This window comes from Meles meles, chromosome 4, assembly GCF_922984935.1.
Source record: "Meles meles chromosome 4, mMelMel3.1 paternal haplotype, whole genome shotgun sequence".
Lineage (NCBI taxonomy): Eukaryota > Metazoa > Chordata > Mammalia > Carnivora > Mustelidae > Meles > Meles meles.
In genome coordinates, this window is record NC_060069.1 from 41,436,683 (window position 1) to 41,461,219 (window position 24,537).

General features: G+C 45.2%; 1 protein-coding gene across 18 annotated transcripts in view; it reads left to right on the forward strand.

Annotated features, from left to right (window-relative positions):
* Positions 1-24,537, forward strand: part of KALRN (kalirin RhoGEF kinase) — a 672,007-nt gene that overhangs the window by 58,091 nt on the left and 589,379 nt on the right. For 3 of the 18 annotated variants that reach the window (XM_046002923.1, XM_046002934.1, XM_046002936.1), the window contains exon 1: positions 10,379-10,538. The exons of the other annotated variants lie outside the window; for them this stretch is intronic. In XM_046002923.1, the coding sequence (XP_045858879.1) occupies positions 10,472-10,538 (67 nt within the window). In that variant the 5' untranslated portion in view covers positions 10,379-10,471. Of the gene's footprint in view, positions 1-10,378; positions 10,539-24,537 lie in introns of those variants that run through there. 18 annotated transcript variants of the gene reach the window in all.

Here is a 24,537-nt window from a genome sequence, read left to right on the forward strand (position 1 = left end):
AAAGTTAGCATCTTTTTACTCTTTTTTTGAATTTTATTTGAAATATTTTATTTATTTGACAGAGAGAGATCACAAGTAGGCAAAGAGGCAGGCAGAGAGAGGGGGAAGCAGGCTCCCTGCTGAGCAGAGAGCCTGATGTGGGGCTCGATCCCAGGACCCTGAGATCATGACCTCAACCGAAGGCAGAGGCTTAACCCACTGAGCCACCCAGGTGCCGCATCTTCTTACTTTTTATCAGTCATTTGTTTTTTCTTCTCTGTGAATTGCCCATTTATATTCTTGACCCATTTTGTACTGAGTTGTTTTGACTTTTTCTTAATGTTTTTCAGGAGCTCTTTGTACGTTGGAGATACTAAATCCTTTGTATGATGTATTGTTGCAATGTAGCGAATATTTGTCTCCTAGATTATCTGTTAGCATTATTCCTATTTTTGCAATTTTATCTATTCCTATTTTTTCCTGTGAAGACTTAAAAAAAATCCTACAGTTCACACTATTCAAAAATTAATATAATATGTAAAGGTCTTTATATGACTGTTATATTTGTCTACCCAACCCCTTCCCACTATGGGTAACTGTCAGCCTTAATTTCTTGCTAAACCTTCCAGTGTTTCTTTTTGCAAATACAAGCAAATTGGAATCCATACTTACTTTATGCCTTTCTTATCAAGAGCAAGTGAATACTAACTATATTGTTCTATCCTTTGCATTTTGAACCCCAAAATATGTCTGGAAGATCTTTTCATATCAACTTACAGAAAGCCTCATCATTCTTCTTCTTTTTTTTTCATTTTATTTATTTTTTCAGCATAACAGTATTCATTGTTTTTGCACAACACCCAGTGCTCCATGCAATACGTGCCCTCCCCATTACCCACCACCTGTTCCCCCAACCTCCCACCCCTGACCCTTCAAAACCCTCAGGTTGTTTTTCAGAGTCCATAGTCTCTTATGGTTCGCCTCCCCTTCATCATTCTTCTTTTTAATGGCTGCACAATATTCCGTTGTGAGGGTATACCACAGATAATTCAGTGGGCTTCTCAGATTTTTTTTACTTGTGTCTGTCCTAAAAGAAGATTGAAAACTACACACCACCCCACACACACATTTAAGATGACATTAAACATTTTCTAACCACACATTTAAATGGTTGCAAATTATATATTTTCTAGCATATTGTATACTTTATACAGCCTTAAATATATTTTTTCAAGCTTTTGGAGCTACAAATTTAACAATTGGAAAAGGCAGCGCTTTTTGTCAAAGCAAGCAACCAAATCAGACATATTTACTTCCTGTCAGAGAAAATCTGACTTCTTTTTAAGATGCAAGCAAGCATGTTAATTAAACATCCCCTGTGACAATCTTGTCTTCAGAATTTCAATTTCAAGATAGGTAGATAGGTAGATAAAAAGATACAGCCCTGGGCGCCTGGGTGGCTCAGTGGGTTAAGCCGCTGCCTTCGGCTCAGGTCATGATCTCAGGGTCCTGAGATCGAGTCCCGCATCGGGCTCTCTGCTCAGCAGGGAGCCTGATTCCCTCTCTCTCTCTCTCTGCTTGCCTCTCTATCTACTTGTGATCTCTCTCTGTCAAATAAATAAATAAAATCTTAAAAAAGAAAAAAGATACAGTCCTGAGACTAGGCATGCTTTTGTCTTCTAGGTGAAATAAGGCACAATCCTCTTCAATGCTTCATCGGTGATCTCATCCAGTCTTGTGGCTGTAACTGTTCTCCATTCACCAATGACTCCATGTTTCATTTATTCATTGCACTGTGACAGGCCACCCCCAATCTTAGTGGCTTAGAACCGCAGTATGTTTTTTCTCATGATGGTGAGGGTTGACCAGACAGTTCTGTTTTATGTGGTATCTGCCTGGGTGCTGGGATGGCTGGAAGCTTCAGAGTGGTCTCACTCATATGGCAGCCGGTTGATGTGGGTAGGGCTGGGACTCACTGGGGTTCTCATCCCATCTTTGGTTCTCCTTTGTGGGGCCATTCCATGTGGCTTGAGCTTCTCACCACGTGGCAGCTAGACTCCAAGAACAGTTTTATTTATTCTTGACTCCATCATCTTTTTTTTTTTTAAATTGTGCTATGTTAGTCACCATACAGTATAGCATTAGTTTTTGATGTAGTGTTTTATGATTCATTGTTTGCATATAACACCCAGTGCTCCATGCAATCTGTGCCCTCCTTAATACCCATCACTGGGCTCAACCATTCCCCCATCCCCCTCTTAAGAGGTCTTTTAAAAAGTTAGGTGATATAGTCCAAAGGTCAAAATTCAAATGGTGTAGAAAGATATACAGTGACTTATTTCACTCAGCATAATCTGGGTGTGGTGCATAACCAATGAATCTTGGAACACTGAAAAAAAAATAAAATTAAGATGTTAAAAAAAATATGTACAGTGAAAAGCATTCCTTTCCCTGCTGTCATCCAGCCCTTATTCTCCTTATGTTATTGGTATATACTTTGAGAGATTAAAAAAATAAACCCAATACAAGTCAATATATTGAGCTTTGTGTATAAATGCTTAGGAGAAACCTCCCACCTGTAGACTATAAAAACTTTTCTTCTTGAAGTTGGATAGTTTGTTCTTCATGGCTATCCTTAAGAAGGCCTTCCTGTGTACATGCTACGAGGCCAGACTGGTGGGCTTTCAGGGAAGCCGTATCACATCAGAGGATAGGGAAACTCACGCTGGGAGCTCCAGAGACTTTCCCACCTCCTCCATGTAGAGGGTCATCCACATGGTTCCTATGGGCATAGTCAAAGGATTTTTTTTTTAAAGATTTTATTTATTTATTTGATAGAGATCACAAGTAGATAGAGAGGCAGGCAGAGAGAGAGAGAGAGGGAAGCAGTCTCTCTGCCGAGCAGAGAGCCGGATGTGGGACTTGATCCCAGGACCCTGAGATCATGACCTGAGCCGAAGGCAGCGGCTTAACCCACTGAGCCACCCAGGCGCCCAAAGGATTTTTCATAATTGAATCTTTCTTAGAACTTTCCAACCTTGCAGCAGAGGGAAGAAGCCAGATGAATTGGGGCAGTTGGATAAGTAAGATCCAGAAATGTGCCCCTGCCTGAAGGGTGGGTAAAGATCAGGCATCTGGTGTTATGACTTGTCCCCGACTCAGGGCTTCAGAAGGGCCACTCGGCTTAGAGTTGTCCTCAGTGGCAAAACTGACAGTGGGGATTTTTTTGTTTTTGTTTTTTTCTGGTTTATCTGTCTACTCAGGTCGTATGCTTTGAGAATTCCAACCTGATAGGAGCTTGTTTTCTATTGTAAGAGAATGCACCAAGTTCATGAAGCACCCAGTATATATTAGGGACAGGGCTTCATATTTTCTATATGTTATTTTGTTTTTTTCCTCCTGAAGGTCATTCAGATTTTGTAAGATCAATCTTATCTTTATCTAAAAGATGGAGAAAGTTAAATGTACAGAAGTTAAGTGATTTGTCTCGAATTACTCAGCTAGAAGAAGGGATTTGAAATTTGGGATTTGAACCCATTTGGTCTGATTCCAAAGCTTAGGCTCTTTCCCAACACCGAGAAGACTTCAAATTAGCAGTATAAACAGATTAGAAAGAGATTATTTATAGAGTCATGGGAATTAGTTATTTTTAAGAGCCATAAGCAGAATTCATTTGCTGAAAAGTGATCATGGCAACGGATTCTTTTCTTTTTGAACATGAGGGCCAAGAAAGAGAGAATTGAATTTGGTCAGTGTGTAGCTACTCTGTTTACCCATTCCTGGGGTGGGGAGCTGGGGTGAGGGTGTTCAGGTGTGTCAGATGTTCTGATGTGATAGTGGGTTGCCCCATGGAGCACTCACAGATTATACATTCTCCCTGAAAGAAAAAACCCCATTAGAGTACAGAAAAAGATGTTTATTTAGTTCTAGATTTATGCCAACCAAGATGTTGTATTCCTCTGATGGGACTGTGGGCTTTCTCTGATCCTGTTTAACTTCATATTCATTATTTTCAACCCAGGTCATTATAGTCTGTTGTCTGATCTGGGGATGGGGAGGGGGGCTATTTGGAAAAGTTCTTGAAGGAGATGAGAAGGCATGAGATGAAGAGAGAAGAAGGGAGAGAATTCTCTACAGTAGGACTCCCTGTGGGCTGGGCGAGGTGTGAGATTTCAGCTGTGGTGACTGACGAGGTAGGTTTTCCTGATTCTGTGTTGGTGAACTGCGGGAATTAAGATATGAGAGGAAGAGTTCAGAGAAAACTCACTGGGTGAACGGACCCCAAGGTTGAGGTGCCCTGCGGTCTTTTGAGTCATACCACCTCGGGTGAAGACACTGTTCTCAGTGGAGGTAAGATGGAGGCAGCACCTTTCTGGCTGTGAGAGAAACACAGGAGATAATAAGGAACTCTCTGGGCTGATTACCTAGGTCTCCTGGGTCGGGTTCTGAGGTGTTCTTCCCATCTATATAGTGGCTTTTTTTTTTCTTCAAGAAGAACTACTTTATAATTTTGGTGCTTTAGAGCGAGAAGGTGCCTACCAGCTAATGATGTTCTGAGTATGAAATCGGAGGTCAGGGGAGTGAGTTGTGGAGAATAGTAGAGGAACCATCTCCTGTGAATTGCCTTCATCAGGATGGCTTAACAGCAAATGCCTGTGAGGCTTAAGGAAGAGCATCATGGATGCTTCTCCTTGCCGCTGTTATCTCCTGCCACTACACTGCTTATCTAAGGCCCAGACTTCTGTGCCCCGCCTTTTAAAAAATTTTTTAACAATTGAATAAATTTGCTTGTCATTCCAAATCATAATTTGCACAAATTAAGCTCTTTAACACCAGATCATGTACATATACAAACATCCTCAAAATTAAATGTTAATTTGCTAACAAAGAGAAAGATGTTAATTTAGCATCTCCGATGGTGGTAGAAACATACCATATTATTTTTTTTCCATTTTCTTTTTTTAGTGAGGTATAATTGACAAATCAGTTTTAAGCGTACAACATAGTGATTTGATATTTGTATGTATTGCAGAATGAACACCACAATAAGTCTAGTTAATGTCTACCACCATACATAGTTACAATTTTTTTTCTTGTTATAAGAACTTTTAAAACCTACTCTTAGCAACTTCCAAATATGCAATATAGTATTATTAACAATAGTCACTGTGTTGTACATTACATCTCCATGACTTATTTATTTCTTTAAAATATTTTATTTATTTATTTGATAGAGCACGAGCAGGGGAGCTAGTGGTGGGCAGAGGCAGAGGGAGAAGCAGACTCCCTGCTGAGCAGAGAGCCCAACGTGGGGCTTGATCCCAGGACCCTGGATCATGACCTGACCTGAAGGCAGATGCTTAACTGACTGAGCCACCCAGACACCGTGACATATTGTACCTTTTTACCACTTTCACCCATTTGCCCTCCCTGCTGTCCTCTGGTAAACACCAGTATGTTCTCTGTATTTATGAGCTTTTTTCCCCCTTGCTTTGAAGCAGTATCTTTTGCCAAAATGTAAATACTCCCCAAGGGCCTAAATGTAAAGATCTCATCACGAGAACCTTAGAGGGGTTGAGATTTTCATGATACTTTCCACAGACCTGGGATGGGTAAGCTCTGAAGAGGCAGAGAAAGAGAGGATGAGTCTGGCTCTTGGGGCAGAGGGTGGGAGTTTGGGGGTGGCGTGCTGTGGTTGGATATTCAGGGCAACGTGGGGTTCTATTGAGTGGCAGGGGTGGAGGGAAGAACTGTAAATACTCAGAGCAGAGGGAAAGGAGGGATTGCATCTCCTCCATTAAACAGTTTGCTTTAGTGCCCTGTGCAATGAAAGGTTGTGTGCAGGCTTCATGAGCAGGGGTTCCCTTGGCCAAGGGAGAGTTAAAGATCTCAATGGAGGCTAGAGGTGAGCAAGGATGAAAGCGACACAAAAGCCAGGGCAAGGCAGGCTAATTAGCTTCTGCCTTTCCCTCCTGCTGCCTGGCCTGATATTTGAGGTGACATTTAAAGTTATTGTGCAGATGTGCAGTGGACCCACGGCAGAATGAGCGCTTTCTGGAGCCTGTGGGGAGATGAGGCTGATTTCTCCCCCTCCCAGCGGGCAGCTTCTTAAGCCCTTCCTTTAGGGCCCTCTAGTAGGCCTTGGGAGGTGGGACCTCCCCTTACCTTCCAGGGGACCCAGAATCTCCCTCCTTACGGGACTCTTGGGGTGTGTGGGGAGATGGGTCCACACTAGAATTCAACCAGAAGAGTTAAATAAAGTCAGGGCTGGGTGTAAGAGAGGAGAGCTGGGGACAGAATCGTCTGGGGAGCTCGTTAAATATGCAGGCCTCTGGGAGTGAGGCCTAGTTTTCTGCATGGATAACAAACCCTCTGAGGTGATTCTGCTGCCCATTAAACTCTGAGAGCCTCTGAGGTAGAGAAGGAATGAGGTTAGCTGGGAACGGCCTCTTGGGAGAGGTGGACTTGAATTTCAACCTGATAGGTGATACTCGTCATAGGTGCTGTCCTCAGGTGTGGACCTAAGGAGCCTCTTCACCTGGGCACACCAGGCTCTCCTAGGAGAGCTTGGTTGGGGTCCTTCCCACCCCATGGATGGTGTCTCAGAGAATGTGCTGCCATAGGCTTCACTCCACCACTAGGGTGCTCATCGCCAGGGGACAGAAGTGGTGTGGGAGGTGGCTGAGGATGGTGTCTGTTGGAGTGTTTGATTCATGTTGCAACTGAAGCACAGCTTGTAGGGCAAAATGGCAGCCTGATGGAGCTCACTTCCTGGCGGGGCGGGGGGAAGAACTCCATGTTGGCGGATTGTCTCCATTCTGGTACCCATCCACACTGCCTCCTGTGTGGCCTTCCCTTGTCTCATGGCCCCGTGTGTGTGAGGAGCTGGCCGGTGCTGCTGTGGGAATGGCGGTCATCGTCCCAGGGGATGAGTGGGAACAATTGGGGACACGATTGGTTCTCTCCTCCCTCCATGCTGTTTGCCTTCTGCTCCATACACTGTGCTTGCTTTATCTGATCGGGAACACAGTGTTTTCATGTTGGGGCGGGTGGAGAGAGGGAGAAAGAACAGTGCCAAGTTAAGAAGAAGGAACACTGAAGAGAAGGCAACATATCTATGATGTGACATCGAGTAACCAGTGAGCCTCTCGGTGGGCATTAGCCCTCTGGAATGGACAGGCCGTTGCTGACCTGGAGAGGCCATTTGTCCCTGGAGAGTATGTCCCTGTAGCCAGCTAGGGAGGCTGGAGGGACCACACCAGTGGGAATGGTCATGCTTGCTTTGGCCATGATGAAAGAAGCAGCCACTGAGAAAGCATTGTTAAGAGAAAATAACGCCAACGAAACTTAATAAAGCTATGTCCTGGCCAGTCCCCCATCATTTCTAATTGCCCTGCAGCTAAATGGCAACTCGCTGTTTTATTCAACGACCGGAGAGGCTGCATTTACACTAAGGCTTAGGAGGCTCCATGGGGGTTGGAGAAATGAGCAGTGGTGGGCCGGGGAGCTCTAAGGAGCCCAGCTTGATTGATTGGGGCTGGTTTTAGTAAAATTCCCAGCTGAATGGGTTCATCCTGGGCCTGACCCAACAGGTAATGCTTATGTTGCTAGGTTCACAGTTTGTGGGGGAAGTGCTTCCACCCATACTGTTCTTTAACACATTTATTTCCTTTCTCTTTCTGAAAACAAAGCTGTGTGGAATTGCCCTTGGTTACCAGAGGGAGAGGAACAGGGCCAGCTGCTTTCTCTAAGCCAAGAGTGGGTCATGGAACAGAGGACTCTGGTCTACACAGTGTCCACACAGTCACCAGAACCTTCTTCCCTCAGCCCATCTCTGTCTTCCCTCAGCCTCATACCTACATGGTGGGTGAGCCATGTGTGGCTTCCTCGGCCCCCCCATTTCAGATTTCTCCCAAGTTGTGTTATAGGAAGCCTCCTTCAGCATTCTTATGCGGAGATACTCTCCCTTGGCAGCCATAGCCAGGAGCTAAAGACACGTGTAAACGGGCATTAGTGAGGCCTGCTTGCCCGTGGTGTGTCCTGGAGGAACCCCCTGTTGGGAAGCAGCCCTGTTCCCCAGGTCCTGCCCTTCTGGGAGGGTTACCATTGCTCTGGGAAATGTGTCACAGTTCCTCAGGGAACATTCCAGAGTCCCGGAAACTCTCTTTGGGAGGACACAGATGGTACGGATCTCTTTCTCAGCCCAGCTACCTACTAGGCACTCGATGGTAAGCAAGTTGTTGAACCTCTTGGAAGGCGGCTTCTCTCTGCTGTAGCCTGGGGGGAATGATCCCTATCCTACACCTTGCAGGGCTGCTCAGAGACCCAGAGGAGATGATGAATGTGGGCTACAGAGTACTGGCTACACCTGAATGATGGATTCTGTTGCTTAGGAAGGAAGGGGGAGGCTCCGCGGTCAGTGCCTTTCTGTCTGGAGAGAGGAGGGGCTTGCATTCTTGTGTGAACTACAGGCAGAAGTCTTGTCCATTTAAGGTAATAACAAAATAATACTAGCAGATTCTGAGAGGTGGCTTTTAGGCAGTGTGTCTGCTCGGTCCCACTGCTGCCCTTTCTGAAGGGACCATGAGGCAGTGGTGGTGCTGATGCAGGGGGTGGCAGGGGAGGGGGGAGATTATGGCCACACTTGCTTTCTTCTCTCCCTCCCTCCTAGCTTGTAACCCACCCCCAGCCCCACCCCCACCTCAGCCTCCTCCTCAGTCTGAGTTCTGCCCCAATCTGCGGCCTGTCTCATCTGGGAGGCCTAAGCTCCTGGGAAGGGCAAATGCTGAGGGAGGACTGCTCCCACCAGCTGCCCAGCAGAGACCAGGAGGCCAGGGAAGCCAACATTTCTGTTAGGAGAGTGAGAAGGCATTACTGTCATGGGCTGAGTGGAAAAAGCTGTGGCTGGGTAGTTTTGGGGCTTAGAGAACAAAGTTGTCCTGGACCTAGAGTCCCCTTGGGTTTTATTTCTGTGAGAAGGCCTCCTGGTCACCAGGGGTGCAGCCTCACCCTGCGGGTGGCCAGTCAGTCCATTGTCAAATGGGCTCCCAGCAGGGCAACACAGAGAGCCCTGTCGTTTTCCTGTACGCCTTAGGGTGTGCCCAGGGACTCGGATGCCATGGTGCATGCTACTCTTTGCCATTAGAATGAAATGGTGTGTAAGGAGGGCACGTGATGGGATGGGCACTGGGTGTCATACGCAACTGATGAATTATTGAACTCTACATCTGAAACTAATGATGTACTATATGTTGGCTAATTGAATTTCAATTAAAAAAAAAAACAGAAAGGATGAAATTGTGTGGCATTCCCAGACTCACTTGCCTGTTCGTCCTTCAGTCAGTAAATACTCGAGCACTTGCAAAGTTCACATTGGGGGATACAATGGTGGTTACAAAGCACTTCCTATCTTCATGTATTTTGTGATCGAATATGGGAGCAGAGTCTTATACAAGGAGAAAGTGAAATGGACTATAAAGGGGAGGACCTGGGTTGGCACCTGATTTGTGGCATTTGAAGTGGACATTGGGAAAATCAGAGGAAGCCATGGTAATGTCCGGAAGAGCAGGAGCAAGGGCCGGGAGGTGGGAAACCACAGAATGTATGGATGTGTGGGAACTGAGAAGCTGGCGAAAAGGAGAGGGGTCAGCAGGGAAGGGGGACAAACCCTTGAGCTCCACTCTCCCAGAAATGGTGCCTCCTTCCTTTCCCGAGAACTTCACAATACCTTTGTGGGGCAAATGTTCTTCTCTCTGATTTATACGGAGGAAGCTGGGGCTTAGGGAGTTGAAGAAACTTGGCTGAGGCCAAGCAACTGTTAAGTGATAGCAGGATTTGAACCCATGACTAGGTGACTCCAGAGCTTGTTCTATCTCCACTGTAACAGAGGATCCCTGAAAGGACGTAGGGAGAAAGGGTTTGTGGCCCTTTTCTGTTCCTGTGGACCTTGCTTTCTTGAGCAGGAGTGTCTGTGGTCCTTGTGGAGTGAGTCAGTCAGGCTGTGGGTTTTCTGGGCTGGTCTTAGAGTCCTGGATGGCTGAGCTCCTCCCTTCTTACTCCAGTCCCATTAGGGGAGCTGCTGGCCTCTGGTGTGGGAGGCAGGGGAAGCCAGGTTGGTGAGAGATTCTGGAATGAAATTCAAGACGTGGCCTAGAGTGTGGATTTTCATTCCCAAGTCCACCTCTCACCTCTCCTCTTTGTGACAGCCCTGCTGGCTCCCCTCCCCCTGCATCTCTGACCTCCCCTTGGGCCCCTGCAGGCTAGGTCTGCACAAGGCGGCGGTGTTCTGCACTTGTTCCTTTGTTGCTGCGAAACAGCTCAGGCACAGTCAGCCTCTGTGTGGGAGGACTGGTGGCTGTCTTCACAGGCAGGCATTTGCTCAGAGCAGGCTGCGCGAGAGCCCAGCGTCAAGGAATTCTGGCCTCCTCGACTCGGTGGTGGTGGGATGAGGCTCTGCTGAGGGACTGGCTGTGAAGGATGACTTCAGGGTGGGATGACGGACCGCTTCTGGGACCAGTGGTATCTCTGGTACCTTCGCTTGCTCCGGCTGTTGGATCGAGGTATTCCTGAGTGAGTGTGCGTTTGTGTGCGTGCGCGTGTGAAGGGGAGATGGAGGCAGAAACACACACACACACACACACACACACACACGCGCGCGCGCGCTCGGAAAGACATGGAGCGCGGGCAGCGGGGAACAACAAGAGAAAGAACAGGGAATTAAACAGGCTCGTGGCCAGCCCGTGGAAAGTAAAGAAAGGCTGTTTTCCCTGGGTCATTGCTGACCCAGCTGGGAATTGGGATCCCAGGGCCATTTGGGAGCATCTGTATATCAGGATCTCATTTCTTGCTGGTTTTTTTTTTTTTTTCTCTTTTAATCAAGCTCTGTACCGTAGTCAAAGAGTTAAGCCCCATGTTACAGGGCTTTCCATACAACACTCTGAGAAGCAGTGTAGTGAGGAGAATGGTCCCTGCAGCAAGAACCTGGGGGCATGATGATGGAGGACCCAAATCTCAGCTGTGCCACTTACCAGCTCTGTGATCTTCGGCTGATTGATGTGACTCTTCTGAGCTTGCTTCCCCATCTGTAAAATGGGCTTTGGAAGACCTGTTTGCTAGGGTTGTTGTGGAATTATTATTTAATTTATACCTGTAAAACACATAACATCTGGTACATAATAGGTGTTTTGTAAATGTTCATTTCCTCTTCACACACTTCTCAGCATCATGGAGCTATTATAGCGCCTGTGCTGAGGACAGCTCCCTTTGTGGATTATCTGTAGATACAGCTGGTTCAGAATTTGTAGTTTGTAGAAAGAAAAGGGCGAGTCAGTTTTGTTCCTCAGGTTAATCTGACTTTAATACATTTTACCCTCACATATTCATGTGATTTAAATATTCTGATAATGTGATGCAAATCCAAATATTCTGTTTAAGGGAAAGCCACTGTTAACTTGGTTGAATAATTGATTTTTTAAAATCGTGGAGGGCTATTTTTAAAAGCTTTGGCTCCTTTAAGAGGTTTTGGCAAGAATGAGCTCAAACCCCTGATGGAAAAGCTGGTCCTAGGGAAGCCCTGCTATATACCCCAAGGTGGGTTCCTCTCCAGTGGGAACATCCTTAGGTATGCCGGGAGGTCAACCAGGTGGAAGCAGAAAGCTGCCAAGAGCAGGTGAACCAGAGCTCTTATCGGGGAGAAATCAAAGATGGAGGAAACCAAACCAGCACATGTGAAAGGCAGTCTCTCGCTGGCACTGAGAAACAGGTCGGTGGGAGCTGGGACTGGAGAGGAGAAGAGAGTGTTAGGAGAGCCAGAACTTCTCACAGGTGGAGATCACAGACGAGGCGATGGGAGATCACGAGTGTGAATCCCCCTTATCTGTGTGAACTCAGGCAAGTTAAACTCTCTGTGCCTCCTTTCCTTCCTTGTAAACAAGGATGCTGATGATAATGGTACTAGTAGCACTGACTCAGAGCGTTCCTGCACGGCTTCAGTGAGAAACTACAAGTAAAGTACTTTATCCCAGTGCTTGGCATGAAGAAAGTGACCCTTTGAGGTTAGTTTTTATCACCAGGACAGTTCATTCTCACTCTCATGCAGACATCATGAGAAAGACAGGGACAGGTGGCATGTAATAACCAGGACCAGAGAAGAGTGTAATTAAGAATTATTAGAGGCTTAGAGACAATTTCTACTTACGTGAATTAAAACAAAATTGTAAGAAGAAATTAGGTGTTACTGTGTAAGCTATAATAATAATTTATTTTTACTTTTTAGAAAAATAATCCACAGATTGCAAACTTAGATTCAAGTTCTGGCTCCATTACTTTCTAAGTGCCCTTGAATACATGGTTTGCTCTCAAATGGAACCTCAGTTTGTTAATTTGAAAAATGGGAATATTAATACCAATACCTGTATTACAGAATTTGGGGGACATTTCTTATGTTAGTGCATGTAAAAGTATCCAGCGTTCTTAGAAATGTCAGGTTAATAAACTGATGGATTACCCCGTGTCCCTGGACAGCAGAAGTTGGTTGCCAGAATCGTGTGTTCTTCCACAGAACTTTTGTCTTCCTGGATGGGTGCAGTTGAAAGTTTATGGTCTTTCATAAACAGTGTGTCTAGGAGTTTCTTTATTATGGGGCTTTAGACTAGCACCTCCTGACTGTGTAAAATATCTTATCTCTAGGTTTTCAGGGGCTGCCCAGTTCTGGTTAGTGAGTATCTTAGTATTACACATACATATGGGTGCACACCCACATCTGTATTCAAGCAGAAGTTTTGGCTGTAGAACCTCCCTCTAGAAGTTAATGTTAGCTAGCCTTGTATAGACAGTGGCATGGTAGACGAGCTAACTCATGGGAAATGCTCGGTAAATATTTGCTGAATGGATGGATGGATGAATGATGAGCCCGTCCTTCTGGGCAGTGAACAAAGTTCTCTTAGATCTCTCTTTAGTGTACCAGAATTTAGCTCCCTTCATCTGTTTTGGATTTCGTGTCATTTCACCCTCATTATTATCATGCCTCGTGTCATCTCGAAAGTAGCAGGTCTCAAGAAAATAAGGAGAGGATAAGAAATGAGAAGTGGGCAATGATGAGTTTAGCCTAGGAAATTGAAATAATCGACAGGCTCTGTGGCGCCTGAGTCATTCTCTTGGCTGTGACTGAGGGATAAATGAATCTGTGATTTGACACATCTAGGAAGAGGGAGGAAACCGAACACATCAGGGAGCGGAAATAAACTTTACTGAGAACTGATGGTGCGTGCTCGGTGATTGCAGACAAACCTTTTGTCTCCCCCATCATTGTTCAGTTAAGGGCAGGGACCTTAAAAAAGAAATGGGATTGTTTTTCAGGGCTGTATTCACTGTATGTAGGGATTTGTATGGTAAGGAACTACCAGCTTGCTCAGACATGATTATTTTGATGGGTTATTTTGTTAATAGCCCCCGCTGTTTTTACGGTGTTTCTTACTAGACGTCTGTCACTTCTGCTGCCAGGCAGTGACTGAGGACATGGTTCCTGTGGTGGGGACTGTCCATGGAAGGAAAGGAGCTCATACAGATAAGAAACACGATTAGTATAGAAGAGAAGTAACATCGATTTTTGTGTTTGTTGAGTTTTGGCATTTCCATGGGGCCCCGACACATGAGGTGGGGTCTTACGTTTCCTTGTTTACCTGCAATTATTTTGGAGTGAAGGAGGAAGAGTGTAAAGACTGGTGGCTCCTTCTTCACAGGGCACTGGGCAGTGTTTCTCACTGTAGGGAAAGTCTGCTGCTGGTTGTCCATGAGATGATTTCAGGTGACTTACAGACATTGCCAGAGGACCTCTTGCTGGTCACTGCCTGGCCCTGTCCAGCAGATAATCTGTTCTGTCCAGCATCTGCTAATGCTCTGCTGTCCCCCCACCTCATGAGACACAGGCCCTCCTTAGCCCCACTCATCTTCCAGAGAGCCCCTCCCCTCGCCAGCCCAGCTTGGGTCTCACGCTCCACCCTGCCTTCATCTCCGGCCCCAGCTGCCTGCCCCACCCAGCCACCCTGCCCCCTCAGCCCTTCTTCCTCCCTAGGGCTCCTTTACAGGCACGGCCTCATACAACTTGCTGCCTGTGACCCCATTCTCTGGCGTTTCTCTGCTAGTCTCCAATCCATTACCAGGCTTCCTGCTCTCCCCACCCTATGCCTGTGCTCACTTTGCCCTGTATCCTGGGTCTTAAGACTCTCCCTGCTACCTGCATCGTGTACTTTTCCCACTCAGGAGCCCCCGTCCTGTCTTCTTTCACTCTTGTCTTTTTACATCAACTTGTTTTTACCCTCAGTCCACTAGTTTCTTTTTAAAAATAAATGTAATCGGGGCGCCTGGATGGCTCATGCATTAAGCGCCTGCCTTTGGCTCAGGTCATGATTTCAGGGTCCTGGGATCAAGCCCCACATTGGGATCCCTGCTCAGCCTGCTTCTCCTTCTCCTGCTCCTGCTCCTTCTCCTGCTCCTGCTCCCTGCTCAGGGAGCCCGCTTCTCCTTCTCCCACTCCCCTCGCTGTGTCTTTCTCTGTCAAATAAATAAATAAATAAATAAAATCTTTAAAAAAAAAATAAGTATAAGTAAAATGGAGTTGATTTAAAATACTCTCGAGGAAATAACTGTAAGATATATGAATATGGCAATATGGTGTCAGAAGTTCATAAATGACTGATGTGTGGAAAACTTAAGTGATATGTTGACTTTACAACATAGGTTTTAGATGGCTAATTTCTTGGTGCTTTGTCCTTATTCCTGTAGCTACTACACAGTGCTTTGGGTTCTGGACCAGAAACCAACTGGTCTTACCCTTGGATGTACATTAGAATCACCCAGATGCTCTTAGAAAGTGCAGTGTCCCGTTCCTCCCTTCCCACCACCCTCCCCAAGCCAATTAAGTTAGACTCGCTGGAAGGGGGGTGGGTGTTGGCATTTTTAAGGGCTCTGCAGGTGATTCTGATGGAGCTGGGCTTGAGGACTGCTCATTGCTGTTCTGTAATATGGATGACAGAGAGTAAAGGCAAAAGTAACTCTTCAGCAAAATAATGGAAGAAATGAGAAAATCAGTCACTATATGAAAATAATAAACACAAGACTCAACATAGGAATGAACACAATCTTTTGAGTATAATTCATGCAACTTTGTTCAGAGGCTTCACTGCAACCATGTTCTATCACTGCCTGACTAAATCTTGCCTTTCCTTCATATTTCTGGGAACAGACCTTACCTATGTGCAGGATGTTTTCTGGCCCCAGCTTGCTCTGGGGCTTTGGCTCTGTTCTGGCTGCCTAGGGCTTGGGAGATTGTGATGATAGTTTGTCACTGCAGATGTCAAGCACCTTTCGTTCCTTCTTAGTATAGCTCCCAACAGCTGGGCATTGCCCGTTTTCGTCTAGAATTCCAGAAACAAATTCCCTTTCTCCTTCCAGATAGATGGGCAGTGAAGAGAGTAACTTTCCTAAAGCCTTCAGTGTTGGGCTCTAGTTCAGCCAGGAATCTTCTGTTTCTCACCAAAGCCCCCCTCTCCCTGTACAGCTGTTCTCCCTTGCCTCAACCTTTGCATCTCCTAAATGTTCTAATCCAGGAACTGACTCTGCTGGGTACAGTGTAGGGTCAAGAGGCATCTGGGCCTCATGGCTGTGGCTCTCACGCATCCTGACCTTTGATCTCATCCTTCCCATGCTTCTAGCCCTCCTCCTGGCCTTTGGTCTCCCATCACTGTCCTGATGCCCTGTCTGTGGTCTGCTGCTCAGTTATCTCTCTGGCTCTTATCCCTCACTGGGTCAGACTTGGTGTCTCTACTTAGTCCATCTGCTTGTGGCCAGTCCTGACTACCATGGACTCTGGGATTCCCACCTGGCTTTGGCTTGTCCTGCTCTTGTTAACTATTGCATATGTGTGCCCAGCTTGGCGTGTGGCTGCTTTGTGCCAGCCTTTATGACTTACTCCTTCCCTCCTGTGGTCTGTGGGAAAAAGAAGAGAAAAGCACACAGCATGTGCATGAAAAGTGTTGGATGGCTCTCCTGCACTGGGGATTTTCTAATTAGAGGAGTTTGGGTTGTAATCACGTTCCAGTTTGAGCGGAATATTCATACAGTACATAAAGAAGTTACTTTAACTTAGCTTTTCCTTTTTTTTTTTTAAGATTTTAATTATTTATTTTAGAGAGAGAGAGAAAGAGCACAGAGAGAGAATGAGAATGAGAAGCAGACTCTCCACTGAGCAGGGAGCCTGATGCAGGGCTTGATCCCAGGACCCTGGGATCATGACCTGAGCTGAAGGCAGATGCTTAACCAACTGAGCCAACCAGGTGCCCTTTAACTTAGCTTTTAAAGTTGCAAATAGGTATCTCTTATAGTTATTTGATTGGCTTTTGGCACAAGGCTACTTTTCTAAAGGGACCAAGTCTCTTGTCCAATAAACAGTTTGAACACAGCACAGCTGGAAATGCCATCCCAGACAATTCTTTGTTGCTCCACACCAGAATCTCCCCAGAAACCTCCGTATTTTTCTGTGCTTCCACAAAAATTGCTCCAAGCCTCTCCTTCTTCTTTTTTTTTTTTTAAAGATTTTATTTATTTATTTGACACAGAGAGATCACAAGTAGGCAGAGAGGCAGGCAGAGAGAGAGAGGAGGAAGCAGGGTCCCCGCGGAGCAGAGAGCCTGATGCGGGGCTCGATCCCAGGACCCTGAGATCATGACCTGAGCCGAAGGCAGCGCAAGCCTCTCCTTCTTATAGTTAATCCACATCTTTCCCCCTCTAAACCTGGCAACCCTTATGTCCCTCAGAAGGAGTTCCCCCAATCCATTCTACCTGGTTCTGTTTGGAGGCAGGTGGGCACTATTCCATGGCCCACAGTGTGCTCCTATGGAGAGTAGCAAGACACTTCTCATGTGTCTGTTGTGGGTGCCGAAGGAGTTAGTGTGTACAGCATCGCCTGGATAGAAGAAGTGCTTGGGAGTACATGTGATTCTCCCAGATTTCTGCCACTTTTAGGAGCTTAGTTACTTCTCCCAGGGTGGGGGTGGGGTCCTTTCCCTCCACTGGGAGCAGAGCTTCTCCGAGTTTAAGTCTTTGTCCCACCACCCCTTTATATTCTCACCCACACACCTAGTTCAAGGTGGTTTCTAATAAGTCACTTTGGCTAGAAGAGTATCTGAACTCTCCAGAGAACAAAGGAAAGGTCCTGATTATCATGGCATTCTTAAGAAAAAAGAGAACTGTAATGATTTGACAATTCTAACGTCTTATTCCTGTTGGTCTTCATGGTCTCTCTCCAAGATAGATTACTTTAGTGCCCTATTTCACAGATGGGATATAATCTTATAGAGGTTAGGTACCTGGCTAAAGTCACAGAGCTGGGGTGCCTGGGTGGCTGAGTTGGTTAAGCAACTGACTTCCGCTCAGGTCATGATCCTGGAGTCCCGGGATCAGGTCCCACGTCATGTTCCCTGCTTGGCAGGGAGTCTGCTTCTCCTTCTGACCTCTCCCCTCTCATGCTCTCTCTCTCTTTCTCAAATAAATAAAATAAAATAAATCTTTAAAAATAAAAAAAAAATAAAGTCACAGAGCTGCTAAGGGAAGAGTCAAGATCCAGGACCCCTGACTCCCATCTGGGTTGAGTTCTTTCTCTACCTGCTATGGTGCAGGTGGGGAGACACCCACTTTTCTCTTTCTCCAGCACATGTGTTTAAATGGGGTTTTTGTCCGCCTCCCTTGTCAGCCCAGATGGAGTCTATCGCTGGGATGTCTTGTCTGTGGTGTGAGATCACCAGACAAGATATATCTAGGCCACGTCCTGGGGGAAGGACACTGATAGCTGTTCTGTGAGGTGCCGGGGTGGGTGGTGTTTCCATCCAGTGGGGTGGAGGTTACCATGATGTGAGAACAGTAGAGCAGCACTTTTCTTGGTGTGTCATGGCTTCCCAGGGCCTGTTCTGCTCTCGTGGCATATTCAGTGATTGCTGAGAGCCAAGGGGTAGTGGGACAGTTGGGTCCCTGGATGATCAGAAAGCCAACTGGATTCTCAATGCAAGTGATGAATTTGCCCTTCACCTTGCAGATGGAGGTAGCTTGTTATTAAAGAATCCTCAAAGCAATAAATATTGTTGGTATTATTACTGGCGGTAGTATCTCCTAAGGGCCTAGGCACAGCAGGGAGCATTGCAGGGTAGGAAGTAGGCTTCCTGCCCTCAGAGAGCTTGGAGCTCAAACTCCTGAAAGACTGAGATCTATCTGTAACCTCTGTGAGTCTCTGTCCGCCCGTCTGTGAAACAATGGATTACTTACAAGGTGGATCCCTTCCAGCCATAAGGTTCCACGGTTCTGTGTGGACAATACTTGCAACACCTGCAAAATAATATTCCTGTAATACCTATAATATAGCCGCATGGTGCTGCGAGGCATTGTTTCAGGTTGAATTGCTAAAGGAGTGCTATACAATAATAAGAAGGAGAAATAATTAGTCTGAATGAAAGAAAAAGTGTTCACTCATTCAGCAAGCATTTTCTGAGGGCCTACTATAGGCTATGCCCTGTTAAGGCTCTGGGAATACAATGCTGAAGAAGATGGTATTCTTTTTTTTTTTTTTTAAGTTTTTTTTTAAAGCTTTTGTTTGTTTATCTGACATAAACAGAGAGAGATTACAAGTAGGCCGAGAAGCAGGCAGAGAGAGAGGGGGAAGCAGGCTCCCTGCTGAGCAGAGAGCCTGATGTGGGGCTCAATCCCAGGACCCTGAGATCATGACCTGAGCCGAAGGCAGAGGCTTTAACCCACTGAGCCACCCAATCCGCCCCAGATAACAGTATTCTTGTACTCATGAAACTTTATAGTCTAGTGAGGGACGTGGACAATAACAAATAACACAACAGATACTACAATGGCAGGTAACATGAGAAGGACAGAACTGAGTTAAGCTTCAGTGGTCCTTGGTTATGAGACTGGAAGTCAGAGAGTACAGACTTTTGGGGGCATCTGTGTGGTAGGAGTTAAGCATGGAGAGATAGGCTGGGGCTACCTTGTGAAGATTCTTGCTTGCATGTCAGGTTAAAGGCAAATAATGGCAGGATATCAGCATTTAATTTAAAAATGTATTGAATGCAAATGTATTGAATGATTTCCACATACCAGGCAGGAGGGAATGTAGGTACTGGGAATACAGATAGCACCAGCACCAGGGGCTAAAAATATGAAGAAGTGTAACATCATCTAACCTAATGCTAGTTCCTTCATGCAACTGAAGTATGTCTATGTTTCTAGAGAGCAGTTAGGGTAGCAGATGCATGGTGTTGAGTGATTGGCCTAAAAGTGATAGTGAAATTGATAGTAGTTCAGGGAAGACAGTACAGGGGGGAGGTGTGATTAGTGTAGACTGATCTTGGAGAGTGTAGACATGGGGAGACAGGATCAAAGTGATGAGAGTGTTCCTAAGGGTAGGAGGAGAGCCAGGATACAATAAATTCATGAGAGTGGAGGAGAAGGGACAGTAAGGGAACCTTATCGACGGGGAGGTGGGGCAACATTGAAGGGTTTGGTGACTACTCACAGCTTTGTTTCAGCAGTCTTGGTGAGGAGAAACCAGATTGCAGTGGGAGGAGATGGTAAAGATGAGGCAGCAGCCGGCACATATTGTTTGTTTGAGAAATATGTCAGAAAATGCAAGGTAAAAATAGAATAGTGGTTGGTGGGACTTTAGGGTCAAATGATGGTTTTGTTAAGAAAGGGAGGCCCGAATGGATTTGAGGATGGGGTGGGGCAATGACAGGGAGAAGTTTGAAAATGATGTACAGAAATGGATTTATTAATCCATTCAATAAATATTCATTGAGTGCCGACAGCATTCTGGGCCCTGTGCTATTTGCTGGGGATACGGCATGAATAAGGCATGAAGTCTTCTTGAAGTTTACATTCCAGTGAGTGAGACAGATAATACACAAGTTCAGCAACAGTTGAATTTATAATAAGAGCTTGTGATAAATGCTGTAAAGTGCAACAGTGACCTGGGGGAGGGAGGGATGGGTTGAAGGAAGAGTACAGATGGAAGTGGTAGACCGGAGGAGGCGAGTGCTTCCTCCGTTGGAAGGAAGGTGGAAGGAGGTGCTTAGAAAGCTATTTTTAAGTAGAAAGAAGAAGAAGAAGAAAGAGGAAATGCAGTTCAGGTGGCCTTGATATTCTTAGCAGAAGAGTGGGCAGTGCCATGGGCTGAGACGGGCGAGGTGTGCTGGGTCAAGACCTCGGAGAGGTCCTCACCTGCTTCATTCAAGCCTCCAACAACACTGTGATGTAGGTGGTGTTATTTTTATTGCATAGATGAGATAACTGAGGGGACTCAGAGAGAGCCTATAACTAGAAAGTACAGGAGTGAGGTGCCAGGAAGGCTGATCACCTGTCTAGTCTGCCACTGACCGGCTCAGAGGGGATGATAAATGAGTGGAGAGCCGTAAGCCTGCCAGTGAAATCGAGAGATCAGTCCCTCCTCCCTCCTCTTATACAAAACCCTATGCTGGGCCTTGTGGGAAACTCTCGGAGAAGAGATGACACCTGTGCATGGAATGCAGTAAAGACATAAATCAAGCCATCAGCACATACTTCTATTAAACACACTGTCCTTGGGAGTATTTGGATTTTTAAGGATTTGGGTAGAGCAAGGGAAAAGGGCATTCTGGGTGAGAGAAAATGCAGTACAAACACTCTGGTGATTCAGAGGCAAGGTGTAATCAGAGAAGTCTGGAGCTTTATCAGATAAAAAGTGAATTTACTGGTTCAAGATACAGTATTGGGCCAAACAAGATCAGTGGTAGGAAGAGGTTTTTGTTTCTCATCCTCTTTACCTCCATAATTGTACCCTCAGCAAAAGAAGAGACAGAATTGGAAGAGAATTCTCATTTAAGAGATGAGGAAACTGAGCCCGAAGAGAGGATTTCAGTTCCTGGAGCCATGTACTTAGTTATGGCTGAGCCTGCCCATGAAGCCAGGAAACAGAAACTCCTAGACAAGGCCTCTCTCCGTTATATTTCCCTGTGGTTTCAACCCAGTCCCTCCCCCTTTCACAAGCTCAGTGTCCCTGACAAAGTCATTGAATGTGAAAGAATGGGCAGGCTGGAGAATTCATGGGTTTGAGGGTTGTCTAGACTGGATCCAGCTTCTTAAGACCTCAGGCAAAATTTCTAAGAAGCCCCCAAAACAGGCCGTATTTCTTTCTCCATCCTCCCTTGTTATTACCATGAAAAATGAGCCGAGTGGATTTGGAAGTGGCACCTCCTGGCTCCCCTGGTCTATTGCAGAAAGGAGTTCCAAAGAAACCAGCCCAGAGCAAAGCAGAGGAGTGTCTCCCTTATAAACCCAGGCTAGGAGGAAGAATTGGCATGGGGCTTTTAATCTACATTCATGCCAAATGAAATCTGTTAGATGGGATAATGAGCTCCATATTTTATAGACTATTTTAAGCCTGTCTCAAAATAAAGTACAGGACTAGGGGTGGAGGAAGGACGTAAGTCTTGGAGACAAAATGCCATGGCTTACTCATCAGTGTTTTCATTTTAATGATCCCAACCCCAGTACAAGTCCCTCAGTGACACTGTAATGGAAACCACATTTTTTTTCCTTGCTTGAAGTTTCAGGATGAACACAGCCAAATGCTTCGAGGCATAATTAAGGTTATAAACTCTCATCCCCAGTAAAACACAGACCTTTCACCCCAGGGGGCTCAGTTAGAGACAGTGTGGTTGGAAAGCATTTCAAATTATAGAGACATTTCTTCTGCCAATCTCTAGCCCACCACAGCTTCTTTTCTGGGCCCTCCTTCCCTGTGCCTCCTCCCTCTTCTTCCCCTTAACCACTGCCTCATCCCTGGGAAGGAATAAACCCACACATAAATAAATAAGAACCCTGGTATTGACTCCTTCCTTGCCACAGGGAGAGAATCTCAGACAGCTGCTGCTGTGTCTGCAGGAGGCTAGACAGGTCTGGCAGAGGCAGGACATGTGTAGCAGGAAGGGCAGCCGAGGGAGCCTGCCAATAGATGTGGGGTACTGGGAGGGGGGAGGTGCATGTGTCATCAGTAGGAATGGGAGGAGGTGGGGAGTGTTCTGCACATTACAGGCTGGAAAATCTACGTCATAGGAAGGCCTTGAGGACCTAAGAGAACAAGGTGGTCCCTTCTCTTGTGTTTGGGCATGGTGGGTTAAGAGCTCTCTCAGTTTACATCTCCTTTGCCTTGACCAGGTTTCTGAATCTGCAGAGATCAAAGTTAAGAAACTTGGCATGGCCAACTTGATTATGTGGGCTTATTTTCCCCCCTCTTAACCACATCTTGAACACCTGGAATATATAAGATAGTGGGGACCCTTAGTATATGTGTAAATACTCTTTCTCTGGCCAATTGTAGTCCAGTTTTATTCACATTGGGAAGGACCTACTTAGCAGAAGGAACAAGGGAAGGACTAGAATATTCCTCCCACCCCATCACCAGCTGCCTTGATCCCATACTCTACCCCTGAGGATAACGATTCTATGATAGACTGTGAGGAAACCCAGCTATGCACTCTGTTTCCTTAGAGATCATATCACTGCTTCATTTTTCTTCTTACTAACCCCATCACCAAAGGGCAAATAGTCATGTCCATAATATCACCTTCAGGAAGATGTTAAGGAGTGCATTGTCCACTCCTCTCTAACCAGTATTAAATACCTCTCTCAGCTTTACCTTCCTCGCTTGAAGAATTAAGGTAATATCTATCTACAGTAGTCATTAGTATTCACTAGTATTTCTAGTTCTCCACCTTATGAACACACAGTAAGATTGTACTTCCCCATACCTTCAGCCATGTGTTTCACTTCCAAATCGAAGTTTTAAAAGCCAATATACTATTTGCTTCATTTTCCCACTGTTTCACTGACTATAGAAGCTATTTTGGGATAAAGTCTCTATCATCCTGCGATGCTGAATACCTGGGAGCAGAGCCCTCTGTTGAACCATGTTGAACATGTAGAGCAAACAAGCAATAATCATATTTCTGTTAAACTGCTGAGATTTTGAGGTGTCTGGTATCCGTAGTCTACTGTGCTTGTATTGACTGATATATTACTACTTTATAAGACTTTGTGAGGAATTACACAGAACAGAAATCCATATGCAATACATGCCACGTAGTTGTCATTCAATATATGGTAGATAAATGGTGGCTACTTTATCATCACTATGAATATCCTTTGGGATGCTTTTGGCCTCAGGTAAGCTGAACCTAAACTCAAAATAGCTGAAACAATAAATACTTCACCCACTTCTCTCTTCCTGCTTCTTCTCCTGCTTCTCTTAACAAAAAGTTCAGAAGGTGGGCTGTTAACTCAAGAGGGTCAATATCGTCACCAGATTCTTATTTAGTCATCTTGAGTTCATTAGATTTCTTCCATCTATAGATTGTTGCATTTCACCACTTTTGGAAAAATTCTCAGCCGTTATCTTTGTTCTTTCTCTTTTCTCCTTTTGGGATACCACATGATAGAAATTTCTTGAATTTGAATCAATTTTGAAATTGATTGAAGTTGAAATTTCTCACTGTATCTTCTATATTTCTTATTGTTACTTCTATATTTTTTATATTTTATCTCACCTTGGTGTGTCCTAGTTTGCTCTAATTTATCTTCCAGTTTATTAATTTTCTAATTAGCTAAGTCTAATCTGCAATTAAATTTATTCATTGATTTCTTAATTTCAAGTATTGTATTTTCCAGTACTGGAATCCCTATTTAATTCTTTTTTCAAATCACCTTTTTCCCATGTTTTCTTTAAACTTTAAAGTCTGTCTTTTGTTTCTCTGAACATTGTGAGTATATTTGCTTTATAGTCTCTAGTTGGATAGTTCCAGTATCTGGAGTCTTTGTGGGTATTTTTCTAGAGTCTGCTGCTTCTGATGATTCTTGCTCATGGTGTCTTTTCCCCTTGCGCTATCTTTGCTTGTGCCCTGGCCATTATTTTTGAAAACTATTTTATGATAATAAATTGAAGCCTAGAATGATAACTTTCTCCTGCAATGATCATTTTTCTTTTGCCAGACACTTACAAATACTACCAGTCCAATTCCACCTTAAACCAATGCTTGAATGCTTGGGGATCCTTGGGCACAGATAATATGTAGCTGTGTTTCAAGTTTCCATGAGAGCTGGTTTATTTCTTGGTTACTTTTACATTAAGGGTGAAGCCCTCTCTGGGAGGAAGCCCAGCTTAGAGTGGAGTATTTTTTATCAGAGTCCCTTCCTTGAGAAAGCCCAGAATTTTTATTTTTCTCCCCTTTCCCATACTGGCTGTCAAAAGCATAGCTAGTTTTATCACAATTTCTTGCAGATTGGCCAATGTTCTGAGGGAAAAATGCTGCTTTGTGTTTTGGACCTACCTCTTTGGATTCTCCTCTTCTCCTAGGTTTTGGCCTAGTAATTCTTTCTTATTTTCTTAGCTCTTTAATGCTTTTAGAAAGATTGAAAAAAAAAAACAACCCAAAACCCACGATTGTCTTTAGTGGAAGGGTTGCTCCTAATTTC